This window comes from Yarrowia lipolytica, chromosome 1A (genome assembly GCF_001761485.1).
Source record: "Yarrowia lipolytica chromosome 1A, complete sequence".
NCBI lineage: Eukaryota > Fungi > Ascomycota > Dipodascomycetes > Dipodascales > Yarrowia > Yarrowia lipolytica.
The window spans coordinates 2,087,368-2,111,915 of record NC_090770.1 but is presented as its reverse complement, the minus strand read 5'-3'; the positions used below and the strand labels follow the sequence as shown (position 1 = coordinate 2,111,915).

General features: G+C 48.8%; 13 protein-coding genes across 13 annotated transcripts; 6 read left to right on the top strand and 7 right to left on the bottom strand.

Moving 5' to 3' along the window:
- Positions 1 to 119: 119 nt before the first annotated feature.
- YALI1_A21106g (uncharacterized protein) lies at positions 120 to 1,301 on the bottom strand (the record flags this gene model as incomplete). The annotated part of the gene is made up of 1 exon (XM_068281884.1): positions 120 to 1,301. The coding sequence occupies one exon, from the start codon at positions 1,299 to 1,301 to the stop codon at positions 120 to 122; it is 1,182 nt and encodes a 393-aa protein (XP_068137985.1).
- A 592-nt stretch (positions 1,302 to 1,893) lies between these two features.
- Positions 1,894 to 3,003, bottom strand: YALI1_A21089g (uncharacterized protein; the record flags this gene model as incomplete). The annotated part of the gene is made up of 1 exon (XM_066094029.2): positions 1,894 to 3,003. One exon carries the CDS (start codon positions 3,001 to 3,003, stop codon positions 1,894 to 1,896), a length of 1,110 nt encoding a protein of 369 aa, XP_065950101.2.
- A 248-nt stretch (positions 3,004 to 3,251) lies between these two features.
- YALI1_A21057g (uncharacterized protein) lies at positions 3,252 to 6,227 on the bottom strand (the record flags this gene model as incomplete). Its single annotated transcript, XM_500267.2, has 1 exon — positions 3,252 to 6,227. One exon carries the CDS (start codon positions 6,225 to 6,227, stop codon positions 3,252 to 3,254), a length of 2,976 nt encoding a protein of 991 aa, XP_500267.2.
- Positions 6,228 to 7,168: 941 nt separating this feature from the next.
- On the bottom strand, positions 7,169 to 7,690 carry YALI1_A21043g (uncharacterized protein; the record flags this gene model as incomplete). The annotated part of the gene is made up of 1 exon (XM_500266.1): positions 7,169 to 7,690. One exon carries the CDS (start codon positions 7,688 to 7,690, stop codon positions 7,169 to 7,171), a length of 522 nt encoding a protein of 173 aa, XP_500266.1.
- Positions 7,691 to 7,965: 275 nt separating this feature from the next.
- Positions 7,966 to 9,411, top strand: YALI1_A21040g (uncharacterized protein; the record flags this gene model as incomplete). Its single annotated transcript, XM_500265.3, has 1 exon — positions 7,966 to 9,411. One exon carries the CDS (start codon positions 7,966 to 7,968, stop codon positions 9,409 to 9,411), a length of 1,446 nt encoding a protein of 481 aa, XP_500265.3.
- A 476-nt stretch (positions 9,412 to 9,887) lies between these two features.
- YALI1_A21021g (uncharacterized protein) lies at positions 9,888 to 10,421 on the top strand (the record flags this gene model as incomplete). The annotated part of the gene is made up of 1 exon (XM_500264.3): positions 9,888 to 10,421. One exon carries the CDS (start codon positions 9,888 to 9,890, stop codon positions 10,419 to 10,421), a length of 534 nt encoding a protein of 177 aa, XP_500264.3.
- A 56-nt stretch (positions 10,422 to 10,477) lies between these two features.
- YALI1_A21012g (uncharacterized protein) lies at positions 10,478 to 10,731 on the bottom strand (the record flags this gene model as incomplete). Its single annotated transcript, XM_068281883.1, has 2 exons — positions 10,478 to 10,648; positions 10,693 to 10,731. 2 exons carry the CDS (start codon positions 10,729 to 10,731, stop codon positions 10,478 to 10,480), a joined length of 210 nt encoding a protein of 69 aa, XP_068137984.1.
- Positions 10,732 to 11,049: 318 nt separating this feature from the next.
- YALI1_A21000g (uncharacterized protein) lies at positions 11,050 to 11,913 on the bottom strand (the record flags this gene model as incomplete). The annotated part of the gene is made up of 1 exon (XM_500263.3): positions 11,050 to 11,913. One exon carries the CDS (start codon positions 11,911 to 11,913, stop codon positions 11,050 to 11,052), a length of 864 nt encoding a protein of 287 aa, XP_500263.2.
- Positions 11,914 to 12,427: 514 nt separating this feature from the next.
- YALI1_A20995g (uncharacterized protein) lies at positions 12,428 to 13,663 on the top strand (the record flags this gene model as incomplete). The annotated part of the gene is made up of 1 exon (XM_500262.3): positions 12,428 to 13,663. One exon carries the CDS (start codon positions 12,428 to 12,430, stop codon positions 13,661 to 13,663), a length of 1,236 nt encoding a protein of 411 aa, XP_500262.1.
- A 1,745-nt stretch (positions 13,664 to 15,408) lies between these two features.
- Positions 15,409 to 15,858, top strand: YALI1_A20965g (uncharacterized protein; the record flags this gene model as incomplete). Its single annotated transcript, XM_500261.2, has 1 exon — positions 15,409 to 15,858. The coding sequence occupies one exon, from the start codon at positions 15,409 to 15,411 to the stop codon at positions 15,856 to 15,858; it is 450 nt and encodes a 149-aa protein (XP_500261.2).
- Positions 15,859 to 16,061: 203 nt separating this feature from the next.
- On the bottom strand, positions 16,062 to 18,194 carry YALI1_A20937g (uncharacterized protein; the record flags this gene model as incomplete). The annotated part of the gene is made up of 1 exon (XM_500260.3): positions 16,062 to 18,194. The coding sequence occupies one exon, from the start codon at positions 18,192 to 18,194 to the stop codon at positions 16,062 to 16,064; it is 2,133 nt and encodes a 710-aa protein (XP_500260.3).
- Positions 18,195 to 21,751: 3,557 nt separating this feature from the next.
- Positions 21,752 to 22,966, top strand: YALI1_A20902g (uncharacterized protein; the record flags this gene model as incomplete). The annotated part of the gene is made up of 1 exon (XM_500259.3): positions 21,752 to 22,966. One exon carries the CDS (start codon positions 21,752 to 21,754, stop codon positions 22,964 to 22,966), a length of 1,215 nt encoding a protein of 404 aa, XP_500259.2.
- A 569-nt stretch (positions 22,967 to 23,535) lies between these two features.
- YALI1_A20884g (uncharacterized protein) lies at positions 23,536 to 24,495 on the top strand (the record flags this gene model as incomplete). The annotated part of the gene is made up of 1 exon (XM_500258.3): positions 23,536 to 24,495. One exon carries the CDS (start codon positions 23,536 to 23,538, stop codon positions 24,493 to 24,495), a length of 960 nt encoding a protein of 319 aa, XP_500258.3.
- Positions 24,496 to 24,548: the final 53 nt, after the last annotated feature.

Genomic DNA, 24,548 nt, shown 5'->3' with positions numbered 1-24,548 from the left:
AAAAAAAAATAGAAAAAAACAAATATGTTCCGGAGAAATCGTTATAAAATAAATATTACTTAACTAAAATAAATAAATGGTGAGATATATAAAGAGGTTGTTACACTTGATCTTCACTGCTATGCTTGCTCCCCAAACCACAGCGTAATCTGTTCTTCAGTGATAACTCCCTGAATTAACTGAATGTGAGAGTGAAGATTGGCTGAGAAATGCCGTCGGGAGTCAGTGAGAAGACCAAGGAACAGATTGTTCCCTTCTAGAATCACCGGCCCAACACCCCCCAGAGCATTCATTGAAAACCTGGCTCCGTCACGTGACTTGAGAACCCGTCGTTCGGCTACATCCAGAAGCCAATAGCAGCAGTCATCATCAAAGATATCGACTGGGAGGGTGTCAGGAGTAGTCAATGTGCTACCATAGACAAGAACGTACTTTCCCAGAGCGAAACATAGCCTTCCCTGGTGGTGTAGCACGTAAGTGTATGTGTATGATGGCTGCTCAGTGTCATGCATGGCCTCCATAACAGTGATTCCACTCTTGCAAGGAAGCACAACTCTCCCCTGGGCAAATTTTACATCCACAGTTCTGTCTACATGGTTCAGAGCGCCGAGGAATATCATCTCTTTCCTCTCGAAACATGGAAAGTATGCGAACAACATGTCAGATTGGTCGTCCAGTTTCTGAAACAGCAAAACAAGCTCGTGACTGTGGTGGCCGTACTCAATCCTGTAAAGTATTAGATTGACAGGATCTGGGAACTCCAGCTCCACTGAGTGGTCCTTGGACAACATGCTCACCATCCCCACACCACGATGGCTCATATAAGTAAAGACACAGACATCCTTCTCAAGTGCAGAGCAATAGGTATGCACAAAGGGGATCTCTGGATTAGTGTCTGGTTTTTCACGTGTCTCATAGGCCATTGAGGTCATGTCCAGGCGGAACACCGCACCATTCTCTGTTTGCCATGTTATCTCGGGATTCAACAGTCCCGCATGTGTGTATCCAACTCTCGTGTCGTTTTTAAACAGTCCCACATAAAGCTCCCCCTCTTCGTACCTGCTTATTTGTGTTCCAAAACTGACAGCGGTCTTCAACCAGAAATCACTGCTTCCATCCTCCTTAATTGTCTTATGCCAAGGTACTGCTGCTTTCATAGTGTCATGCCAGAACGCTTCCGGTTGGTCCACGCACACGTCTCTGAAGACACTACACGAGCTGTGTAGTTGCTGAAGGCTTTTCAAGTCAACATATCCAAGAATATTGGACCATAGTTCTGCTGGTAGGTCGTACTTGTACATGGACAGGTATGTGACATGACATGTACATGTAGCTACAATGTACAGTATTTGGGTTTGGGTTTGTAGAACTGCTGCTGTATTCGGGAAATTTATACAGACAGGGGATTGAGAATGGCTAACATCGCAAGGATGTCAAAGAAAATCGAAATAAATACTTGTACAGGGCTGAAATTTAGCTGGAAATTACAGTTACTTTGAATTTTGTCTGGTTGGACCAACTATTAATAAATATAGAGCCCAAAAGTGTGTTCCTTGGGATGTGTCTGGTTAGCCACCTTGAAACACTCCTGGCAACATGTGAACGTCTCACAATCAGTACAGTGCACATGTGTCTTATCCAGCAGCTTGTCGCAGCTGTTGCGCATTGGGGTGCCTCAGGAATAGTTTGGTCACAGGTTCAGGATTGGCCAGAGCGACAGGCATCTCCTGTTTTGTGCTTCTTCGGGCTAGTGGCACCAGCAGTAGTATGTGATTCAACAGAATACATACTGTGTCCTATCTGGCGAATCACGTTCAGTTGCAGTAGGGTTGGTAGTTTCTGTGGGTAGATCCTATTTACAGACGATAGGGACTCCTCAGATGAAGGAACCCTCTAAGCCCGGGATTTGGACCCAGCAGAGGAGGTACTTCTCGTGGGGGGTCCCTGAGCTGCCAGAAACTCCTCTGAAAAGGTCATCTTTTCCGTCTTGACACAGATATCGTCAAGGTCGTCCTGTCGGAAAGAAGGAAAATTCTCTTCAGTCTTGACCAGGGGTTTGGGAATCCAGGGCTTGGGATGTTTCACAACTGACGGCTTAGAAGAACCTCCTGAAGCTGCCGCGTAGCTTCGGTTGGCTGTAGGTCCTTTAGACGCGGGGGTAACAATTTTTATGCTCTGTTTTACCGGCTCGTCTTCCTCGTGAATACCAATGCAAAAGCTCTCCCATTCTGGCTCTCGATAGATCTTATCACGCAATTCGCTAACGTATTCGCAGGGCTCGTATGTACCAGACAAGGTCAAGGCGTAAACTACAGGGACACTGTCCATGCTGCTAATGCACGAATGGACGTGTTTGGGGATAGACGCTTTCTTCGTCCCTGTAGGCACTCGGAACTGTACAAAGGTAGAGAACAGCTCTGGTTTCAGTTCGTCATCTGAGCCAAGTTGCAGTTTCGGGGTAGAAGTCTTCTTGGGAGATGAATGTGCCAGACCTTTGGAGAACCCCTCTTCAATAACATCAAGATCTTCTGAAGCCTGAGACTTCTTGGCTTGTTCCAGAGTGTCCAGTTTCAACTTTAGAGCCCAGACCTCGCCCCTGAGAGCGGCAATCTCCTCACCAGCCCGCTGCTTGATTTCGTCGATCTCCTCCTCAAGGTATGCACGCATTTGGGCCACCGAATCTGTCACCGTCTCCAGCTTCTCATGGGCCACATGGTCTCTGATGAAATTCATCTGATTGGTAGGACGAATATACCACTTGGCCGAGTTTGCCGCTTTCAGCGACAACCAGTTTCCAATCACAGCCTCATCAACAGGGGTCCACCGCTCAGAACCTTCCGTCAATGCCATCTCATACCCCTTAAAGGTCTGTGGAGCCTTCTCAAACAGCTCCTGGAAGTAGCTGTCGAACTCAGCAAGTGTGCGGAAATGCAAATTTGGCTCAATAGACACAGATTCTTTGATACCTGCGTCGGAGCCAGGCTGTAGGATGACTCTTCTCATGGTCGTTGTACGAGTAGTGTTGAACGCAAGAGCTAGACAGAGAATAGTTGACCATCATTCAATGCTGTATTGGGTGCATGTGTTAAGGTGCATTAAATATGCGTATCTGCATGTTCGGAGTTCTGAAAAAATGGCATTAATGCAAGGGCAACAATATAACGAACAAATTACTGCTTACTGTATATTGTACAATCCACTGATATAAATAATTACCATAATAATAAATTAACCATCTATATATAAATATTTTAGAATGACGCTGAGGAGAGAGCGGGCTCGACAACAATGAACTCTGTGGATACTCGCGTGAGCCAGGACATGACGAGAGCATTGAACTTAAAGTCGTCCAAGTTGTCCACAAAATCAGACCGCGACTTGAGTGCCGAATCCGCCTTGCGCTTCAGTTCAGGTCTCCACGTTTTGACAGACGTGGGGTCCATGGTCTGTGCAAAAAAGCCAAACATGTGTCGGATGAATGACGAAGGCTTCTCAGAGTGATGAGAGAAGTCCATCAGGTTGTCCAAGAATGTAGTATTCAGAATGCTTCGATCAGTGGAGCACAGCGACGCCAACTCGCTGGCAGTCTTGTCTTGAATGTACTCTCGTAGAAAGAACACGGAGGCACAAGAGTGAGCAAGCTCGATCATAGTGCTATCTGTGCCACAGAAGAGAGCTTGCAAAACTCGAGACTGTGCAGACTTGAGGTCCACAGTGTCACATACCAACTCTAGGGCCTGTTCGACCGTGAATTCATCCTTGGCAAGCAAGCGAGCCATTCCAGCATATGCGGGACTGGTGTCGGACTGCAAAGAGTCCAGCGAGGAATCTGAAGACACCAGCAAAAGTAGCCTGAACAGAAAATCGATGCAGTCGGGCTCAATAAGCTGAGCCATAGTGTCGAAAAAGTCAGACAACGATTCGGCGCTCCTGTATCGGAAGGGAGGGGGAGGATGAGGTGTTTTGAACGTCTTGGAGGGAGTGGACATGGAGAAAGAGGTAGGACTATCAAAAGAGCTGAAGGGACTGAATGGTGTGTCCATTCTAAGTGCTTTGACGGGAGTAATCGGATTATTACTAGCCAATCTGCCTGGCGGTTTGGGCTTGACAGGTGTACAAGGCATGCTTTCGGTTCGTCGATTCTTGTTGAGAACAGAATAAGCACTAGCCTTGTTCTCAAAACTACCCTTGCGCTTGTCCCAGTATCTCAGTCCAATTGCCTTCATGACCTTCTCGATGTTGTCCCGAGTGAGCATAATATCAGCCTTCTGCAAATGAGGGACAATGTGCTGTCGCTCGACACTGGAAGTCTCACGTGCAAGCTTCACCAGAAGCCACTCAACATCGACTGTGTTGAACTGTAGATCGACAGCCTGTCGAGGAAGCACCTGCGAGGGCTTCAAGGACGCCTCATTCATCACTCTGAGAAGCTTATGATCAGGCAGGACATCGATGCTTTCAGTATCGTAAGAAAAGACTTCGACACCAGCGGTTTCACACTGTACAAGAGGAGCATCCATCAACTGTTGCTTCCGCCTGGCCTCCTCCTCCTCGTCGAGCTTCTTGTAGTAAGCCTCCTTCTTCTCCTGATGCTGCTGGATTCTCTCAGCCTCCTTGAGCTTGGCAGCTTGGTACTTGACGGCCACCTCGTCCTCAGGCTCGTTGCTTCCTCCACGAGGAGTAGTGCTTGACGAAGTCTGTTTCACCTCCTTTAGAATCTCCGCCAGTCTGTCTTCGGCTCGCTGCTTGACATCCACAGCATTGTAGGACACCTTCAGCTCAGGATCACTTTCACTGTCCATGTCAAAGCCATCAAAGTAGCTCGTGCTTCCAGGACAGTCACTATCGAAAAGACCATCGTCTGAGTCAGGAGATTTCTGGCTATCAGGGGAGCTCTTGTCGCTAACAGTTCGCAGAGGTCGGTGCTTAGTGGGCGACGAGAAAAGTCCGCCGGACGAAAGGTCCTGTGCGGAGGAAAGAGACATGGACGTCAGGTCCGTAGTGTGCTGATACCGTCGTGCCTTCAGAGGCGATGACAACACACTTTCATTAGAAAGTTTTCGTGCGGGCGAAAGTGGCGAATCAGCCATTGCGGGAGAGCTAAAGTAATACTCAATGTTGTTGTTCCGGTTTGCAGAAACCGGACTGTCGAAAGACGGTTCCGGGATGACTTTTGAGGGCGTAGTTTTGAGAGTAGATCTCTTGTGAGGGGTTGTCTTTCTGAGAGCCTTTCTCACAAGAGCAGCCTTCTGGGGAGTCGATGGTTTCGGTATCGACTTGCAGGGCGTTGACGTTATCTCATTTCCCTTCATTAAGATTTCCTGTTTCACTGCATCTTCCTTTTTGGTGGTTTTTCGTTTGGGAGAGCCAGTGTCTCTACCTTCCACAGAACGCTTTTTTCTCCTGTCTAGCGGGGTGCTATCGATGATGCGACAATTGAAATATCTCAGCTGATGGTTGTTATGCACGGGTGAGGTATCTGCGTCGCTAGTAATGATCACCGAGTTGTCACTGGGCTGAAGCGTCGTGTCTTCCCGCCCTCCACATGATCCATCGTCGCTGCTGATGGTGATAACATCTTGCGTGCTCCGTCTGTTTGTTGGAATATCTGACGACTGTTCGAGATCGAACGAAGGACCTTCAAACTTATCTCGCACAGTGAGGTTCAGCTTGCTCATGAATGACTCCCGCTTCACGACGGTCGGTATCTCGACAGGACCCTCAGGCGGAGTCTGGTAGTCTGTGTCTGAGCTGGAACCGCTGCCAGAACGTTCCTTTGTGTCCTTTGGAAGGGGTGTTGAGATGGAGGAGCTGGACATGTCTGACTCTGGTGTTTCTGGAACCACAGTCGCTTGACATGAGCTGCTGGCCAAAGAAGTCGGTAGGAGGTTCTTTGGCGTCGATTTGATGACTGACTTCTTTGGCGATTTCTTTGGCATTTTCTTTACCGGCGGGCTCTGGCGTGACTTGTCAGGTGACATTATGGGTGAGGAAGTAGGTCGTTTTGTGGCGAGAAGCTTGCCATTGGAAAAGCTGAGGAAGGTCTGTTTCTGCAGCATCTTGGCCCCTGCCGCCTTACTTCTTCGCCCGCGTTTTTTGTCGTTCATTTTGCGAGTCGATTCGTCTATCAAACCGAAGAGGAAGAGCTCTCCTGGGCCATACGAGTTGGGTAGTTTCGCGATGTACTGTAGTTGTGTAGGAGGAATAATTTGAGGTGCCGCCAGCATAAACTCTACTGTATTGTGTACAGCGTGAAAGCTTAAATGGCAATATAACGCGTTCTGCCCTTAATTTGCAGCATATGGAGATACGCGTTGTACATGTACATACAGTACGAGTACGATACTACTATAGGGAAAGGGAGGAGAAATGGCGTCTGTTAGCGCTCAGTAAACCCGTGTTGGTTGATATGGATGGTCTGTAGCCGTCAATTGATTTCCCTATGCTGGGACACGCCCATACTATGATCTGGTTCTTAATACTCTCCAGTACAAGTATCTTAGTATGGTTAAGTATGTCAAGTAAAGATGTTCTGTTTTGTTAAACTCAAAACAATTGAAGGGGCTGGTTGTCTTGACGAATTGAGACCCATCGGCATGCGAGCGTTCAGATGAGAAAATGCACAATGGTTGGCGTATCAATTACCAGTGATGTTTTTACGAGAATCGAACATAGGAGCTTAGAAGGGATACTGTATGTGTACTGAATAGTAGGTACAAGTATTGAGTGAAGAGTCTTGATCTCTCCATCACATATGAGACATGAGCTGCAGGGGTAAACACAAACATCCAGCGCAAACCAGCTTAGAAATTGTGTGAGGTACTTGTATGAGTGGATGGTTGGTGTGTGTATATCACCACTTTCCTTGTTGTACTTCTTAATGATCTATGAAGGTCTATTCTCGACTCTGAAATTTGCCACCGGGTTAGCACTCGTTTAAGTAATACTAAGTAGTGGGTCCAACAAATTAGTTGAATATTGCTCATATGTGCCCAGCTCAGGTTAATACAGCCCAGGGAGCACACGCAAGTGCATACCACGTCGTATTTACAATCTTTTTCGTTACCGCAACCCACAAAGGGCTCTACAAACGCCTCGCCTTCCAATACTCCATCCATCACTGCCATCCATAATAATGTCATAATAATTCAATGCTAAGATACCGTACCTAAAAGAGATCCAGAGTCATGCTCTGGTAAACGTTCGTGCCTCCGACCTGGGCCTCGAACTCTTCAAAGGAAATCTTGCCGTCCCCGTCCTTATCAGCCTCCATTATGGTCTTGTCGACAATCTGTTGCAGCTGGGCGTCCTTGAGGTTGTTGCCAACCATCATCTTCAGCACAATGAATAGCTCTCCGTTGGAAATGTAGCCGTCTCGATCAATGTCGTACACCTTGAATGCAAACCGCAGCTTCTCCTTCTTGTTTCCCTTGGTGGAAAATGTGCTGAGACCATTGATGAACTCCTGGAAGTCTACGTCACCGGAGTGGTTCTCGTCAAATACATCCATCAGCCGCGACGCCAGCGGGTTGGCAGCCACGCCAGGCAGTGACAGAAACTCGTTGGTTTCCAGAATTCCAGAGGCGTCAGTGTCCAGCTTCATGAACCGCTTTCTCAGCCGGTCGATTTCGTCTGACGAGAAGTTGGTGCCCTCTCCAGCTTGCTCAAGTTTACTTCTTTCGTCGGCCATAATGATTGTGTGTGTGTGAACGTGTTTGTGTGTGTGTTGAGGTCGTCCTTTTGTCGTGTGGTGTGCGAGGTTCGGTATGATGAATCGACTCTCGTATCGATAAGCAAGGTCAAATGGAAGGTGTCCAAATCCACTGTTACGTAATATCTCCCTGGAAGTCACCTCCCAACTCCCAACTCAAAATTGTAAATGAAATATTTCCAGAGCCAAAGTTTTGAGAATTCAATTTTTTTCAGACCTGCATATATCGACCCACAAACACCCCCCGAAGAACAATGAGTCAAGCGCCCGTTCTCTCCACAGAGCCCGAGTTTGAGACCGTGGCACCCCTAGTCCGAGAAACGCCCTCAAACGATTATCTCAACAAATACTATTGTCTCCCTCAGCTGACAGAGTACCTCAATAGCCATGAATACAAGAGCATTGCCCTCCAGTTTCCGGCAAACGACGTGGCAGACTCCGCATTAGTCGTCCGACTGCTCAAGCAGACGGTCGACCCTTCCATTTCTCTCTTCATTCTCGCAGATACGAACTACTCACCCTGCTGTGTGGATGTGGTGGGTGCTAACCACATCAAGGCTGATCTGGTGGTCCACTTCGGCTCTGCATGTCTCAACCCCGTCACTATGCCCGTGGTATACGTTTTCTGCAACCCCGAAATCGATGTCAAGGTCATGGTGGACCAGCTGACCGAACAGATCAAGGATGCCGAGCAGCCCAACATTCTGCTGGACTCAGACTCAAAATACTACCCTGAGATGCCCACCATGTTCAAGGCTCTCCGAGAAGCATTCCCCGACAAGATCATTGTGCGATCTTTCATCCCCAACCCCCAGGAGACTCTGGGACTATCTGAGGAGGAGACTAAGCCAGACGCCGAGGAGGGATACCTGTACCGACGAACACATGATGACCTCGACCCTCAGGAGACCATGCTCATCTACGTGGGAACCCCTTCGTCTTCCCTGGCCTTGCATTACTCTACTCGTTTCGGCGCTACTGCATACTTCAATCCAGTGTCTGGTCAGGCGGAGACCCCCAAGACCGCCATCATGAAGAGATATCGATACATGAACATGGCCCGTGCAGCTCAGACCATTGGCATTCTCATTAACAGTTTGTCCATGTCCGAGACCAAGGAAATGTCGAAGAAGCTGCAGAAGGCCATTGCTGAGAGCGGAAAGAAATCGTACACTTTTGTTGTTGGCAAGCCCAACGTTGCCAAGCTCGCCAACTTTGAGGTTGTCGATGTGTGGGCTGTTTTTGGATGTGGCATTGGTGGCATTATTCTCGAGAACGAGGAGCAGTACTTCAAGCCTGTGGTTTCCGTCTACGAGCTGGGTCTGGCTCTTCAGCCTGAGCTCTCTTGGACTGGTGAGTGGGAGATTGACTCCAACAAGGTTGATCTGAACGTTGAGGTCGATGAGGACGAGGTCGATGAGCCCTTTTTCAACCCTGTCACGGGCAAGTTTATTGATCACAAGCCCTTGCATGTTCAGGAGTACTCGGATGACGAGGAGACTCAGGCTCTGGTCAAATCTATCGGTGGGTCTCTTACAATCAAAAATACAGTCACTACAGCCGCCATTCAGCTCCAGCAGCGAGAATGGCAGGGTTTGGGCCATGACTATGGCTCTGGCGAGGAGGACGGAGCTGATCTAGAGGAGGGCCGAGGAGGAATTGCCAGAGGATATGCTGTTGGCGATGATGAGCGAATGTAACTTTGCTCAAAGGGAAAATATTTATTTGTACTATACAGCTCGCTAGTCAAAAACATGATACGATCAGGCGCTTTGCACTGGTGGAGCCATTGTGAGGCTGTGTACACTCGTAGTTAGCAAAAATCCCGTCGAGCCGTTTTTTAATGAGACGGTTTCACTATGACAAAAAACGCTCATCCCAATATGCACGATCATGCATGATAAGTAATGGCGCCAAGAATGCAAGCTGATTGCACATGTGTGAAAAGTGGTGATTATAGAAAGCATAGTACATGATAATTCAACTCGGAGCATGGGTTCTCTCATCTGACCATTTATATCATTCCATCTACCCAAAACCATGTATGTAAATGTCTCTCCAGCCCTCTGTCATATGAACACCTTCAACTCAAGAGCAATTACACTTTTAACCCCGATATACCCTTATATCCTCATATTTTTACCGGCAATACACCAACTCTCACGCCTCCGACACCATGGCTACTCTATTCGAATGGTTTTTGTTTGTTGCTGTTCCGTTACAGCTTTCGGTTAACATCTGGGGTCTCTATGGAGCCCTCAAGACCCCTACATTCGGCATCTACTTTCTGTTTGCCCCAGCATTGATGACCTTCAACATCTACGTGGTTGCGCTGACCTATTTTTTGGATCAGGGAGTTGGAAATCGACTTCATGTGGTGGGAACAATCTACCAGGTCATGTGTGTTGTCGGATTGCCGCTCAACTTCGCTGCTGCAGTCATCTGGACTGTGCGCCATGGAGCGATGAGACACAACATACAACGAGGGACTTACGAGACGTATTTCCGCGACATTGTGTGTTTGAAAGGCAAGCGAGAAGCCGACTTTCTGAAGCATCGGGAGGACGAGGCAGTGAGCGCAAGTGCCCGTGGCCTGTCCAAGTTTGGTATCTGTCACCTAGCGCTGTTTTTGCACTGGGTCGTGTTTTGCATTGTGGTTATTACCTCAGCGTCTGAGGCGAGACAGAAGTTCAAGTCTCGGTTGCCATAGGTGTTCCGATGAGTGCTTTTGCACTGGAAATTGTCCAGCCATGCTGTGATGAGACGTCACGCTCTGGTCCTACTGATAGGAAAATACCTGGCATGTGACAACGTGAATACTTGCTGTACAGTATTTACAACACTTTCACCGTGATCTGATGGTCTGGAAGTGATCAACAAGATACATTGGCATTCCAAGAGATGGCATAGTTCCATGTGCTGTCTTGGCCGCGTTTGCTTGTTCACACCATGGACGCTATCTCCCCGCTGAGTACTGATACAAAAGAGCCTGTGTGGTCTGGGATGTGTTCAGAGTACATTATCCTTGTCAATATGTAGTTTTAAATATTAATGGCATCATCTTGCATTGTAGAGTGCATATTTGTTTATAATATGACCCTCCAAGCCTCTATTATCGTGATTTTCTGTCTGCGACATTTTCTTGGCTCCGCCTTGTATTCTTAATTATCTTCGTCAGATCTTCATTGGGGCAGTGGAGCTCGGGTTAGAGTCAAATCTAAGACCTCAGCCGATACTTTTAATGTGGAGTGGGGGGTCCATCGGGAGATTACTGGTACGAGACTCTACTCTTCGTGGATTTGTCCATGTATTCATGCTGCTAGATATATACAAAGTGCTTAAGGAGCAACGGTGGGGTCCCACTCCAGGTAGAGGTAGGAGTCGAGATCCTGGAGGGCGGTAACCTCATCGGGAGTCAGCTTGAAGTCAAACACATCGGCGTTGGACTTCTGTCGCTGGGGCTGATCGGATTTGGGAATGGGAAGCATGCCCTTGTCAATACCCCATCGGATAAGGATCTGGGCTGGGGTCTTGTTGTACTTCTTGGCGAGGCTCTGCACACCGGGCTCATCGAACTTCTTGCCTCGAATCAGAGGAGAGTACTGCTCAACAACAATGCCATGTTCGTTACAGTAGTCGTGGATGTCCTGATGCACATTCCAGGGAGAAGACTCAATCTGGTTGAGAACAGGCTTGTACTTGGTGTCGGCGTCCCAGAACTCCTTGAGATGCTTGACTCCGTAGTTGGAGACGGCCAGAGTTCGGATCTTGCCGTCATCCACAAACTCAGACAGAGCCTTCCACACCTTCATTCGGGTCTCGGTGTGAGGAGGGGCAGTGTAGGGAGCATGGATGATGAGCATGTCGATGTAGTCCAGACCTCCGACCTTGGCCTTGGTCAGAGCCTCCTCAACACGGCTCTTGGTGCCCTCGTAACCTCCTCGGGCATCATCGATCTTGGTGCAGTACCAAACGTCCTCACGCTTTACGTTAGGGTTGGACTTCAGCCATTCGGAGATGCCCTTGGCGGTGTCAGTCTCGTTCTGGTACTCGTTGGCGGTATCGAAGAGTCTGTAGCCGAGGTTGAGGGCCTCGGTGACGGATTTGGTGGTGCTGTTGGAAGAGTACACACCAAGACCAATGACGGGGATCACAGTGCCGGCCTTGGGGGCGTTCTTGAGAGCTCGAGTAGGAATGGCCATTTTGGTTGCAATTGAGTGTGGAAGGTTGATCACAAATATACTGTGTTTCAGAAGAGAGATTAATGGCAGATTGACAGAGCTCTTTATACTTCCAGGCGGATCTCTGTGCCCAGTGCCTTGCTTCACTGACTATGTCTTTCCATCTGCCTCCATGGTGTTCTTGACGGGGATAAGCTTCGAGGCAGCAATGGTTGGTGAGATATGTCTGTGGGGTAGAAGAGGAAGGAACGTTGTGTAGATTGCGGTTTTGGAGAAGCCCACATGTACATGTGAGTCGGGGCTTTCAGGTGGCGATGCCATTGACTTTTCTTGGCCGGAATAATAACCCTCAAACTCGTGCACTAGCGTATAGCGTCCCTCCATTACGCTCTCTAATCTTCGGTTGCCATGTCGTGCATATTACATGCGCCTCCATGTGCATTAGCAATAACCTCGAACTTAAATGATATCATTGCTAGCTATAAGTGTAGCTGTATCGCCCCGTCTCATCTCAACAACCACCGTAACAACAAGAATGTCTCAAAACAAGCTCACCGACACCAACGCCGAGGGTCTCTCCATCGTTGAGAAGGCCCAGAAGACCTTCTTCAACCGTGGCACCTACTCCTCCAACCCTCCCTGTGATGGCTGTTACGACGACAAGGGAACCTTCTGTGTCTGGCCTGTGGCTGTCTTCGCTCAGGCTGTGGTGGATGGTGCTCGAATCTACCCCGAGCTCAAGAAGCTGATCCCCCAGGCGTTTGAGGCCTTCAAGCCCTACGAGACCCAGGAGTACCCCAGCGTGTGCACTGCCTCCAAGTACTTTGACGGAAACAAGGACATCTACTTCGACGATAACGCCCAGATTGCCTCTGCCTACATCACCGCTTACGAGGTCACCGGCGAGAAGAGCTTCCTGGACAAGGGCCGAAACATTGTGCGGTTCCTCATGACTGGCTACGACTCCACTGGTGAGCCTGGAGGAGTGCGATGGCACATTGGCAAGACCGGATCTAACGCCTGTACCACCTCCGAGTCTGCCTGCGCCGCCCTCCGACTGTCCAAGTACGTCCCCAACGAGGCCTCTTACTACATTGACTTTGCCCGAGACTGTGTCAAGTGGGTTGTCCACCGACTGCAGGACCCCGAGGACTGGCTTATTCGAGATGGTGTTGAATACCATGATGGCCAGGGCTTTTCCGTCAACGACATGAAGTGGACCTACAACCAGGGAACCACCATCTCTGCTCTTTCCGGACTCTACGGTATCACCAACGACCAGTGGTACCTCAAGGAGGCCGAGAAGATCATCCGAGGTGTTTGTGATCCCAACACCACTATCTTCGACCGAGACACCCAGCCCGAGTTCCGATACTACCGAGACAACGTCTACTTTTACCAGCTGCTTGCCGAGGGTTTTGCCGACTTTCTGCTCTTCTGCGGAGACGACACAGACCCCAAGTATGCCCAGCTGGCTGTTGAGCAGACCAAGCGAAACCTGGTCTACATCTACCAGTATCTGCGGGACCCTAAGGACGGTCTGTACTTCCAGACCTTTGAGATTTTCCGAATCACTCCCGAGCTGGCCCAGGAGTTTGACCGTCTGACCGGTGAGAACCGAAAGTTCGAGCCTTCTGAGGGAGAGCGAGCCAAGGGCAAGTACGAGAAGGAGCCCGTTGAGAAGCGACCTCTTGTCAAGACTCTTCTTGGCCAGGGAGGAGCTGCCCGGGTCTTCTTCCAGTCCGCCCGTGTTGTTCCCAAGCTCAACTAGACTAATTATTCTTGAATAAATTATTTCTGATTTGATTTATGTATATGCATTTCTGAAATGAAATGAAATCTAGACTTTATGCCCACGTGCTCTGTATGGAGTGAGCACTGGATGGCACCACAGAGGAGCACAACAGGTCACATTTATCAATTGAAGCAACCAAACTGCTCCTTGTGTACCTGCAAGAGCAATTGAGATAACCAATCTGCGCCCCTTGATTCAATTGTCATTTTTACCGCAGTCGCAGCATCCATATCTCATAGCAACCATCTTAGGGTTCAGGTGGGGGCTTAGGCTCTGCATAACAATAAGCCGGTGGCCACCACAGAGTTCAACAAAGTAATTGCGGACTTGCAAGAGACGTGTTCGTGGGTTGATTTGAGGATGGCGGAAGTGTTTCTCCTGAGCTATGTAATAGAAGGAGGAGTTTGAGAAGTTCTCTAGTCACTCGGTATTATCGGACTTGTAATTCCATCGCGATATTATTGATAGCTAGCTTGGCATGTTAAACTTACAGTAATTGCGCAGCCTCCACCATTCATTTGACTCGTGGTACATGACGTCAGGAGGAACAAGGCACGGTGAGTGGTTTCGGGACTAACCGCCGAGGTGCTGATTTGGAGTTTTTCGGGGTTTGAGGAGGGTTGGTGTAGTAAGAACCGATTGTGTACTCAGTCAGTCTTTCAAGGGAGCTGGACGAACTGGACAAAAGAGAGACGCTGGTAAAGAAAATACTGGCGATTTAGTTAGGATTTTGTGGGAAGACAGGAATTTTTGAGCGCAATTGAGAACCAGCTACAACATTATCAGACGCTGTTGGGCTGGAAAAGCTCCAAAAGAACTGCAAAGACCTTCCTGCCCAAATTATCTAAATGGCATTATCAAACAATTCCCCTGTAGCCTGTATCAACAGCCGTCTGCGAGGACATTAGTATGTATGTACATAATTACACGGTACAGTATGAACAATGTCCACCGAGCTACTCGTACAGTAAACCCTTGGTGTCAGGCACGGAGGAGTTGCTACATAAACTTGAAACTGCTCGTGGCCTCGTGGATCCAAAGTAGGAGCCTTTTGCGGCGGAATTGTCGTTCATTTATGGACTCCAGTCACTTCCAAAATTCGAGGTAGGTATAGTTCAGGAACAGCTGCTGTTCAACCGGCACGGAGATCGCAGTAAGGCTGTCACGCTACATTTAAACACAAAGTGAAGCCATTTTACGGGACCGGTGGAATGAAATAAGTCATGGAAGCGCTCTTTCTACCCACTACCGTCTCTTGCTCACACAGACTGAGCTTCCATGTCGTAGTGCAGGTTGGCCGATCTGCGATCTTGGCGTATGCACTCGAAGTGAGCGCGGTTAACTAAGAACACAAGAGGATGTGGGCGAGTTGAGAGAAGGAGGATGTACTAAGATAAATATGAGTAACAAACCGCAATAACGCAACATTGGCAATTTCTAGCTCCTTGTGAATATATCTATTTCGCTATATGCGATCTCTACAGTCCACTCCCCCTAAAATCCATCTGATAAGTTATTTGTCGAAACTCTATACAGTTCGATGCAGGTGGTACCTGAGACACGGCGGCTATCAAAGATGAGTGAGGTTTCAGAGAACAATTACAAGTACTGTCTCAATAAATGTCCACAATCGTTTCCGTTCATGAAGAACATCTATATATAAAGGCCTTTCACCCAACCAGCTTAAAATCTTTCATCTTTCTCTGCAAAACACCACCATTATGAAGTTCCTCACCATCATCACCATGGCCACCGCCGCTCTGGCTACGGTCGGAGACAAGTACAAACTGACCTACAAGAAGGTCGGATCTGAGCGTGTCGATGAAACCCTTTACCCCATTTCTGACAGCGGAGTGACCCTCTTTGCCTCTGGATACGGCGAGCCCATCACCATCACCGAGCACGAGAACAACACCTTCTCGGTCGAGGGCCGTCTCATTGCCCACGATTCTTTCATGGATTATTTCACAACCAGTACCACGGGGGGCACCCAGATTGGTTCCTCTTTCGATATTTCTGCTGACGGAACTTTCGAATTGCATGACGGCCCCAAGGAGTACTACTACTGTGTTCCTGGTCCCGCCCAAGCCACCATCTTTGCCACCAAGGATCCCAACATCTCCAGGTGTATAACCAAACAAGTCATCACCTTTCACGTTGACAAGATCTAAGTATCAATGACAGTGCAGCTTAACTCTGATAAAACACGTGAATGAATGATTAACACTCGTGCTCGTACTGTAAGCATCTGTGGGGTACGGTATACGTTTATGTCCATTAATATAGTCTTGAAATCGCCGATCTCTAAAAAAAAATTTGTACAATAACCATTTGTATTACCCAATATATATAAATCATAGCTTCGTCATTAGGGTTATTTGACAGAAACTCGAGAAAGAAGCTGTTCGGCCAGCTTCTTGTTGCCAACTTGCAGCTGGTTGTGCTCAAACTGCCAGCCGTTGACTCGCGAAGGACCAACCATGGATAACAGGTTTGCATCGGTAGTCCTATAGAAAGAGTCTGAGTCGGCAGAAGACGCAGAGGCAGAAGAACGACCAACGGAAGAACCTTGGGGAGTAATCATGGTAGCAGCAGCATTGGAGGCTTGAGAAGATGCAGAAGGAGGGGAGGGGACATGTGCTGCTGCGGCGGCAGAAGAGGTCGTGGAGGCGGAAGAAACACTGCTGGGGCCTCGTTTAGGTGCGTGTTCCGGCTCGACACTCTCCTGTCGCTTACCGATGATAGAGTCCTGGTGGAGGGAAAAGGCTTCTTGGCAGGGACCGTGCTTGTACTTGATGTTGCCAAACTTCTGTAGACCCATCTTCTCAATCAGAGGAGCCGAAGACTCTGAAAGAGGGGTGAGTTGTACAGAAGCGTCGACCAGCTTGCCGCCAAAGATCTCGCCAGGATAGATGATCGCTCGAGAGATGACTGAGAAGCCAGAGGCATTCTTGAGACGCAGGAAGGCGGTGGTGATACGTCTAGTAGAACCAACCACTTCCATGAGCTCGTCCCAAGCTGGGCCATCCTCCAGGAAGGTCTGGAGTCGCTGACTGGTCATGTCTTTGTATCCATACAGGTACTGGACTGTACGAGCTGTGTATAGAATCAGTCCGTTGTGAGAGACTCGAAGCCACAGGTCCATGGGCATAATAGATTCCTTAGGCAGCACAGAAAACTTCTTTCGCTTGAAGTTTCCGATAGCTGTGGCTCCCTCGGAAGAAGAAGGAGAGGGGTCCATGTCGAGAGCCTCGCTGTTGGGCTTAGTGTCAATAACGTTCTTGTCGAAAGACTCTAGAACAACCTTGAGGGGCAGTCCGGATACGGGTCGATGTCGCAATGTGAAAACCACACAGTGAGTCATTCGCTTGAAACCGCCGTTAATCTTTCCATGGGCATCCATCCAGATGTATCCCGATCGCTTGGTTCGGATTCGGAATAATGTAGAGAGTGTCTTGGTGACGGGAATCTCTCGCAGCTCTCGAAGAACCACAGTGACGTCGGAAGGGTGGATGAAGTCTGCCAGAGACAGTCCAACGACCTCCTCGGGGGTGTATTCGAGTTGGGCGTACACGGCAGGTGAAACCTGCACGATCTGGCCCTTGAGCGACACAGTCATGATGGTATCTGCGGAGGTATGGTAAAGGAATCGCTGCACCAGCTCCTCGGTGGATAGAGGATCTGTGGATGTGATGGTAGACATGATATCCACGCCTGCAGGCGAGGCGGGTTTAATGACTCGCGGTTGTCGGGGAATTGAAGACAGACGGTAATTCATGGTGTAACTTCCGTTGAGCATTCGCTGCAGAATGGCGTCCGGGTACTGGTTGAGGTCCATCTGGAAACCGATGAAGTGGGTGACTCGATCCTTGTCGGCCTTGTCGAGGAACAGAGGGATGCAAGTAACCATGTTGACGAAGGACTCGCCTCCTCGCTTGTAGTTGAGTAATGGGACCTGGACCTCGTTCCCGTTTGTGATGGCCTTTCGAAGAGCGAAGACGGAGGCAGCGTCGGTGAAACCTGCTTCGGCGGGTCGTGGTGCGCCCTGGGGATTCTGTAGGAATCGGCAATTTTGGTTGATGATATATGCCTCAGGGTAACCTGTGAGCTGCTCAAATGCGCCGCTCATGTACACAATGTGGTTGTCGTCGGTGGAGACATCGGTGACAAGGAAAGAGCATGAGAGATCAACCGGTCCGATATCGACCTGCGGGTTCTTTCGGTTGATAACCTGGTATAGTAGTGACACGATGTCGAAGCCTGAAGAGGAGTAGACTCCCTTGACGGAGCCGGTTTCTTTCAGATGGCTTTGTGCTGCTCGCAGAATGTTGAGAGAATGCTGAATGTTGTCTTTTCCCGGCGGCAGTCCCGAGGACGTCATGATATCCTTGTCGTCGTTTATTGTTTGGTACAGACTTCTCATGTTGCTGAGGTCGTCTCCTACACCTGCTTCTCCCTCTCTGTTGATTTCCTGCCCGGCTTGTTGGTATTGGTGGTCTGCAGACATGGTGGAGGGTGGCGTTGTGAGTGGTATGTGTATTGTGAGTGGTGTGTATTGTGAGTGATCTACTGTGTGAGTGGGGAAGATTGACGTCTGCTGTGGATGTTTTAAGAGAGAGTCCAAGTCGGTTTGTGGGTGAGATTACGTGAGTGACTTTTGAGTTGTTTGACACAAGTGTTAGCTCAAGACAAGACACGATCGGGTGCATGCATGCACATCACTAATACGTATAAGGTGTTTAGCTCAACGGAGGACATAGGGGAGGCAGGTAAAATACGCTCTTATCCCGCTGGAAAGCCGGATCGAGGGTGGGGAGTGTCGTGATGGGGGGTGTGCGGTTGCATTGTCCCTTTTTTCACCCACTTTCGAACACTAGGAGCCCCTCCGATGTTGGCTGTCGTATCCTTCAGCTACTTTTTGTAGCTCCTGTAATTAATAGTATCTTTGCAATTTTGTGTTTGGCATGGCTGTTTTATTAATTGGGCTGTAATACCATACTTTTACTAGGCGGGAAATCTCAGGCAGTCAGCTGACCAGTCTCGCTTTCGTCTTGATCGGGTCTATATCCGTGGAAATCAATTGCCAGCATTCCTTGTACTCGTACTGCACCACATCGCTGGATTGAGCTGCCGGTTACCATTGAGGGCCAAAAAAAGACTTTCAACCTAGATCTGATAAACTTCGAAGACACTTTTAGATCACGTATTCGTGAAGACTGTGGGAGAAACAGTTGGCACGCATAACATGGTGGAGGGATGCAACAGCAAGTATCGCACCTAAACGGGTGCTCCAATGATGACGGCTTTCAACGATATGGCAAGAGGGGACTATTACTTGCCACAAAAGGATGTTTTTAATCCACATCTCAAACGACATGTCCATTTACCGACACCCACACTCATCCAGTCATGTCTCAGGCATTCTCCTAACCCTACGTCATATGGCCCCTTTTCTTCCTGTTGCGGACACTCTGATTGTCAGATTTTCTACGGAGGCGAAACTTTGGCAAAAGTAACGTTGGATCGACGCTAGACCACGGAGGGCAGAACAAAGGACGGCGGCTCTCATGTATGGCTCGTACCTCTTCCTTCTGACTGTTGCAGCTACTTTCACGGACACTCGTACTTGCCCAAAGCTGCTATTGTCAATGATGGAACGGAGCTTCACGAGTCGTCGTGATACTGGCGACCGACAGTACCAAGCTCTATCGAAATAGCTCGCCTTCTCACGTTCTAGACCGCACTAAATCTTACGAGTTGCTTCACTACAATCGAAAAAACGCACACTAGTCGGCTGTTAGTGGCATGTCCTCTGCACCAGCTCCATTAGTTCGGTTTTAAGTGTCGGTTAGGTTGGTTCCATGATCCCCCAGCCCTGGAATGCACCTTTGTCCTTGAACGCCTAAGACCGGCGTCGTATTACCCTTTGGAGCTGATCAGTGTCTCAGAGAGCCGTATTGTACGCGACGATAGGTGCTAGTGACCCCGTCTGCTTCCTCCGGTCTCCTGTCCACGCCAAGAAGCGGCTTATAGCATTTGTTTATCATAGCGCCAGTCGTCTATAGGGTGTAAATTGAAGACGTGCTAACCAAACCAAGGGGTATGGTTTGCTATAAGTAGGTTGCTACCAGTACACTACAGTATGGGATGTGTGCGTGTTGATTGTGGCCGCTTTTACCCCGGATCCAAATGTTAACCACCTTTTTCCGGTGAACCAACTATTTTCTACTTTAATGGAAGGGGAGATAGCTTCTCCTTTGGTCACTTCCGGCTTCCGTTAGCCGTAATGATGTCCCGAACCTACTTGTTACAACTTTTTACTCGATTACTCGTTCAAATAATACTCATAGTGTTTGAAACCCAATCGAAAATGTTGTTTGAAAAAGGAGGTTGTATCTCGATTACACTTGACCGCTTTAGTGTGGACAGGTATATTTTGGAGACGCTGTAGGTACGAGTACACTACTTGTACTTGTAGCTGAGATCGCCAATCCCGGAAAAATGACTATTACTGTACTTGTAGAGGCAGGAGCGGCTTCATGGCAACAGGGTAAGATCAACCATCTTGCATACACCAGTGTACCGCCAGTAGGACGTCCTGCTACGGTATGTACTATTGGAATATTGTGTGACCCCACCATCACTTTTACGCCACTCGATTAACTCTTCACGTATGGGATATATCGTTTAGGAGCAATACATAATAGAGACCGGCTTCCTCTTCCACCAAAGCCTGGTGCTATGGTGCCTGCTTTCTGCTCTTGAAGGCAAGATGTCTTTCATTGAAAGCCCGCAGAAAAATACACGTAGAGTTAGCGTGCATGTGAAACGTAGGCTCAAGTTGCCGAAAGCAAACACACGTTCTCGTACCGGTAGCTGTTGTAGGGTCTCGCCGTGTTCCCTGTAACGGGGCTGCATGAAGTCGGACAGACTACAAGTGGATGTCCGATACGATAGCCAGCGGAGAAAGCGACATCGAGGACAGAAATGAACGCCGTAACAGGTATCATCGTAGTCACGTGAATGAAGGAAGGTGTGCCACGCGTTACTATCCAATCATTCACACTTCAAATACAGGCTCTCTACTCGAACTCCAAATTACGGACAGCTTAGACACACTCACCAACCCTCGCAAGGCTGTTAGGGATTGCCGAAATGAAACCATGCTAAGAGACGCAGCTATTGATAGGCAACTGTATCGTAACGGAGGCGACGAAATATATCCATATAGATTTGCAGGATGGCAATGGTGTCTCGTTCCCACTTCTGGACATGTCTCGTTCCTTTCTTGGCAGCGAATTGTTCTACTTTGACGGTGTCTTACCCAAGTATCAACAGAACCGAAATCGCTCAAGGCGTCGATTAATGGCGAGATGGGGATAGAGTAGCCAGCTGGTCGCAAGTACAGTATATTGTACGTATACTATGTACTCGTGGTATGCATTCGTGGTATTTATTCTGTCAACCTGATGGCGACCGTATGATGGCGACTGTGCGATGATGACTCGATATAGACTGGCTTACTAATCAGGCTCATTTGCGGCTCATTTACGTTGGAGTTGTCGTATTCACGTCATTATCACGCCCCTTTCATGGCTGTCGCGCTAAGACATCATCCTCAAACCGAGGTTGTCTTCTCCCAAAAAAAATAAAAAACGCAACTATTCTCGCATCTTTAGTTGAGACTAATTGTTCTTATACTTGACCCTGTACTTAGTTAAGACTCCCGACAACCTAAAAATCCTACCCCCGGAACGCTCACAAAGCTCATGTTTTAGCGTCGGCCGGGTAACTTCATCACCCCATTGACAGTATAATAATAATCAACATTTGTCGTTGTCTACATCAGACACTTTGGCATCTGTAATTGCTCGTACAAGCTCATGTACAGAACCAAAGACCAAAATCGACTTCACGTGCACTAGTATGACACATGGCTTACAGTGCCTTGTAGCCCCAGTAGCAGTTGTACAACAAATGGCAGCCCCAAACCACTCACACTCACCCCAAACCTTAGTGTGAAACTTCACGTTGAACATCACCAGAAACCGGCATCACACACAAATGGACGCGGAGATCGTACTGGATGACGGCGGCGCGGTGGCCCCCATCGTGGCCGACGAAATCGAAATGGACGTCGAGCCCGTCTCCATCGCCGCAGAGCCTCGCGGCAACCCTGAGGACGAGGACATTTTGCTCTCGGGCCCCATTCTCCGAGAAGAGGCTGTCAACTTGCGAGGAGTCAACGAAATGTCGAACAAGGACGTCAAGAGCTACGTGTCGGGCACGTGTTCCATCTCCTCCGTATTCAACATTGACTGGGTCGACGATTCGTCTGTGAATATTGTTTTTGTGGACGCCATTGATGCACAAAACGCGCTCCAGGCCATGACGGACCCGTCGTTGTTCTACGATGGAGACTCTATTGAGCCCGAGCAGGAGCGTGCAGCCAAAACCTTTGTCAAGGCAGATCACGGCAAGGTCCAACTGCAAGTGCGGACGAGCTACCAGTCAGATGTCAAGGCGCGTGACGCCCGACAGAAATCAAAGTACTACCTGTACCACGGCGAGCCGACCAAGGTGGAGGATTTCCGACGGTTCCAGGACAAGGCTCATACGTATGAGGTGCTTGAGCGACGTCGAAATCTCAAGCCTTCGGGCCGGTCTGAAATTGATGGAGAGGATCTGTTTCCTTCGGTGACCAAGCGCGATGACGAGTCGGATGAAGAAGATCTCATTAGATTGTCGTCACGAAGCAGAGGTCGACGGTCTCCTCCGCCTATTCGACGTCGAGACCGGGACATAGGTCGGTGGGAGAAGGACCCCTCGCTCATTGAGGATATTGAGATGCGACGAGAGCAGCGAGGCGTGGCCGACCTGTTTGAAGGAAGATGGGGCAATGACAGAGACAGCCGTGACAACCGGTCCCTGTCGCCAGTCTCTCGAATGCGGGAGGGCGACAGAAACAGAAACAGAAACAGACGAGATCGATCGACCTCGCCCTGGAGAAAAGGCGACCGGATGGATGTCGACGATCAGGATATCCGAACACGGCTGGATCTTCCTAGAGAGAGCCGGTCTTCGCGACAGAGAGAAAACCAAAAACGAGAGAGACGACGGGACGATGCTTCACAGGATATCGCCTCCAGACTCGATACTGACATGGACGGAGAAGACAACAAGGATCTGGCGTCACGGTTCCAGCCTCGAGATGAGAGAGACAAGGGCGGACGTCGAAGAGGAGGAGGCCGACGACGGGCCCATGAGCTGTTTGGCTAACAATTGTATTTTAAGGGAGACTGGTAAGGGTATGGTGATAATAAAATTATTGAAACTTGGACAGAATGAGAATGTCGGTAGTGTTCACACTGTACTATGGCTGTGTATTTTAATGTAGTTACTGTTGTGTACAACTATGTACTATTGCTGTATGTACTGGATGCGTACTGTACCGTAGTTGTGACCATGATTGCGTACTTATTGCACTCTTAATCTGATTACTTGACGTTGGTACTCCAGGTTAGATAAACTTTACTAATACCCAGATCACGGCATGCAGCTTGGTGACGGTTAGACCTTTTCTGATTACATACAACATGGATGGATTAATTGCCAAATACCTCCAAGATAAGGGATACACCAATGTGAGTGATGCGACGGCGCAATCGTTCTCCCTTTGATACTAACCCAGACCCTGGCTGCTTTTGAAGAGGAGTGTGATATCAAAGATGAACCTGTCACCATTGAAGAGTGAGTACGATATAGACGAAATAGTGCTTTCAAGTGACAAACCCGATGTTGTCCTCTCGTGGCGTACATCCTTTCTCTGCCTTTTCTAACCCAGATTGATGACCTACCTGCCGAAAAAGGAACAGAAAGACGACAATGTAGTCACGGAGGAAGACGTCACCCTGACTGTGCTGTCAACCAAGTCGAAAAACATGATTGTGGACACAAAGCTCATCGGTGGCAGAGTTGTCACTACAGATTCGACCAAGAACTTGACCTTTTACAATACTACTCTTCTGGAAGTCAAGAACCTCACCTTACCGGCTGTAGGACGAGTCATCGTTGCTGGAGCCAATAACACCACTCTGGTGGGATGCATGGATGGATCCATTGTCCAGGTGGATTCAGAATACAAACCCAGCAGTTTCAAGCCACATTCTCGGTTTGTCGGAGGAATCTCTGTTTCTGAAGATGGACTGATTGCGTCCATTGGCTTCGATAAAAAGGTGGTGGTCACGAAGCAGGTTGGCTTTGAACAGGTGGCGTTCATTGACTCACTGACTAACCCCACAGCGATTGCATGGACTCGTAATGGGCTGGCTGTGTCTCGAGAAGACTGTACCTCGATTCAACTTCTCTCCGACCAATTGGAGAAGCTCAGAACTATTCCTCTGGTCGATGCCCACTATATGCCCCACTCATTCACCGTGTTTGACATGGTCTACAACAACGATACCAAGGAGATTGCCTGTCTCACAAGCCATACGCCCTACGCAAGGGTCATTATTGTCAAGTCTGACGACACTGTTGTTTCCTTCCCTACTTTGATTCCTCAAGACAAGTACAGTCTGGGACGCCTTAGTTGGTTGGACGAGAAGACTCTCGCCATTGCTGGAGACGACGGCTCGGTGCGACTGCTCAACCAGACTACGTGGCGAAAGATAAACGTGGCAGGTTCGAGATTGCGATGCATTAGTGCTGGTGATGGCTACGTTGCCACTGCCAGCATTGATAAGGAGATTGAACTAATACAGATCGAGTCTCTGGGAGATGATCTTGCGGGGCTAAAGCTCGAATAAACAACCAAATATTGCTGTCAGATTACATACACAAGTAGATAACCTCGTAGTGT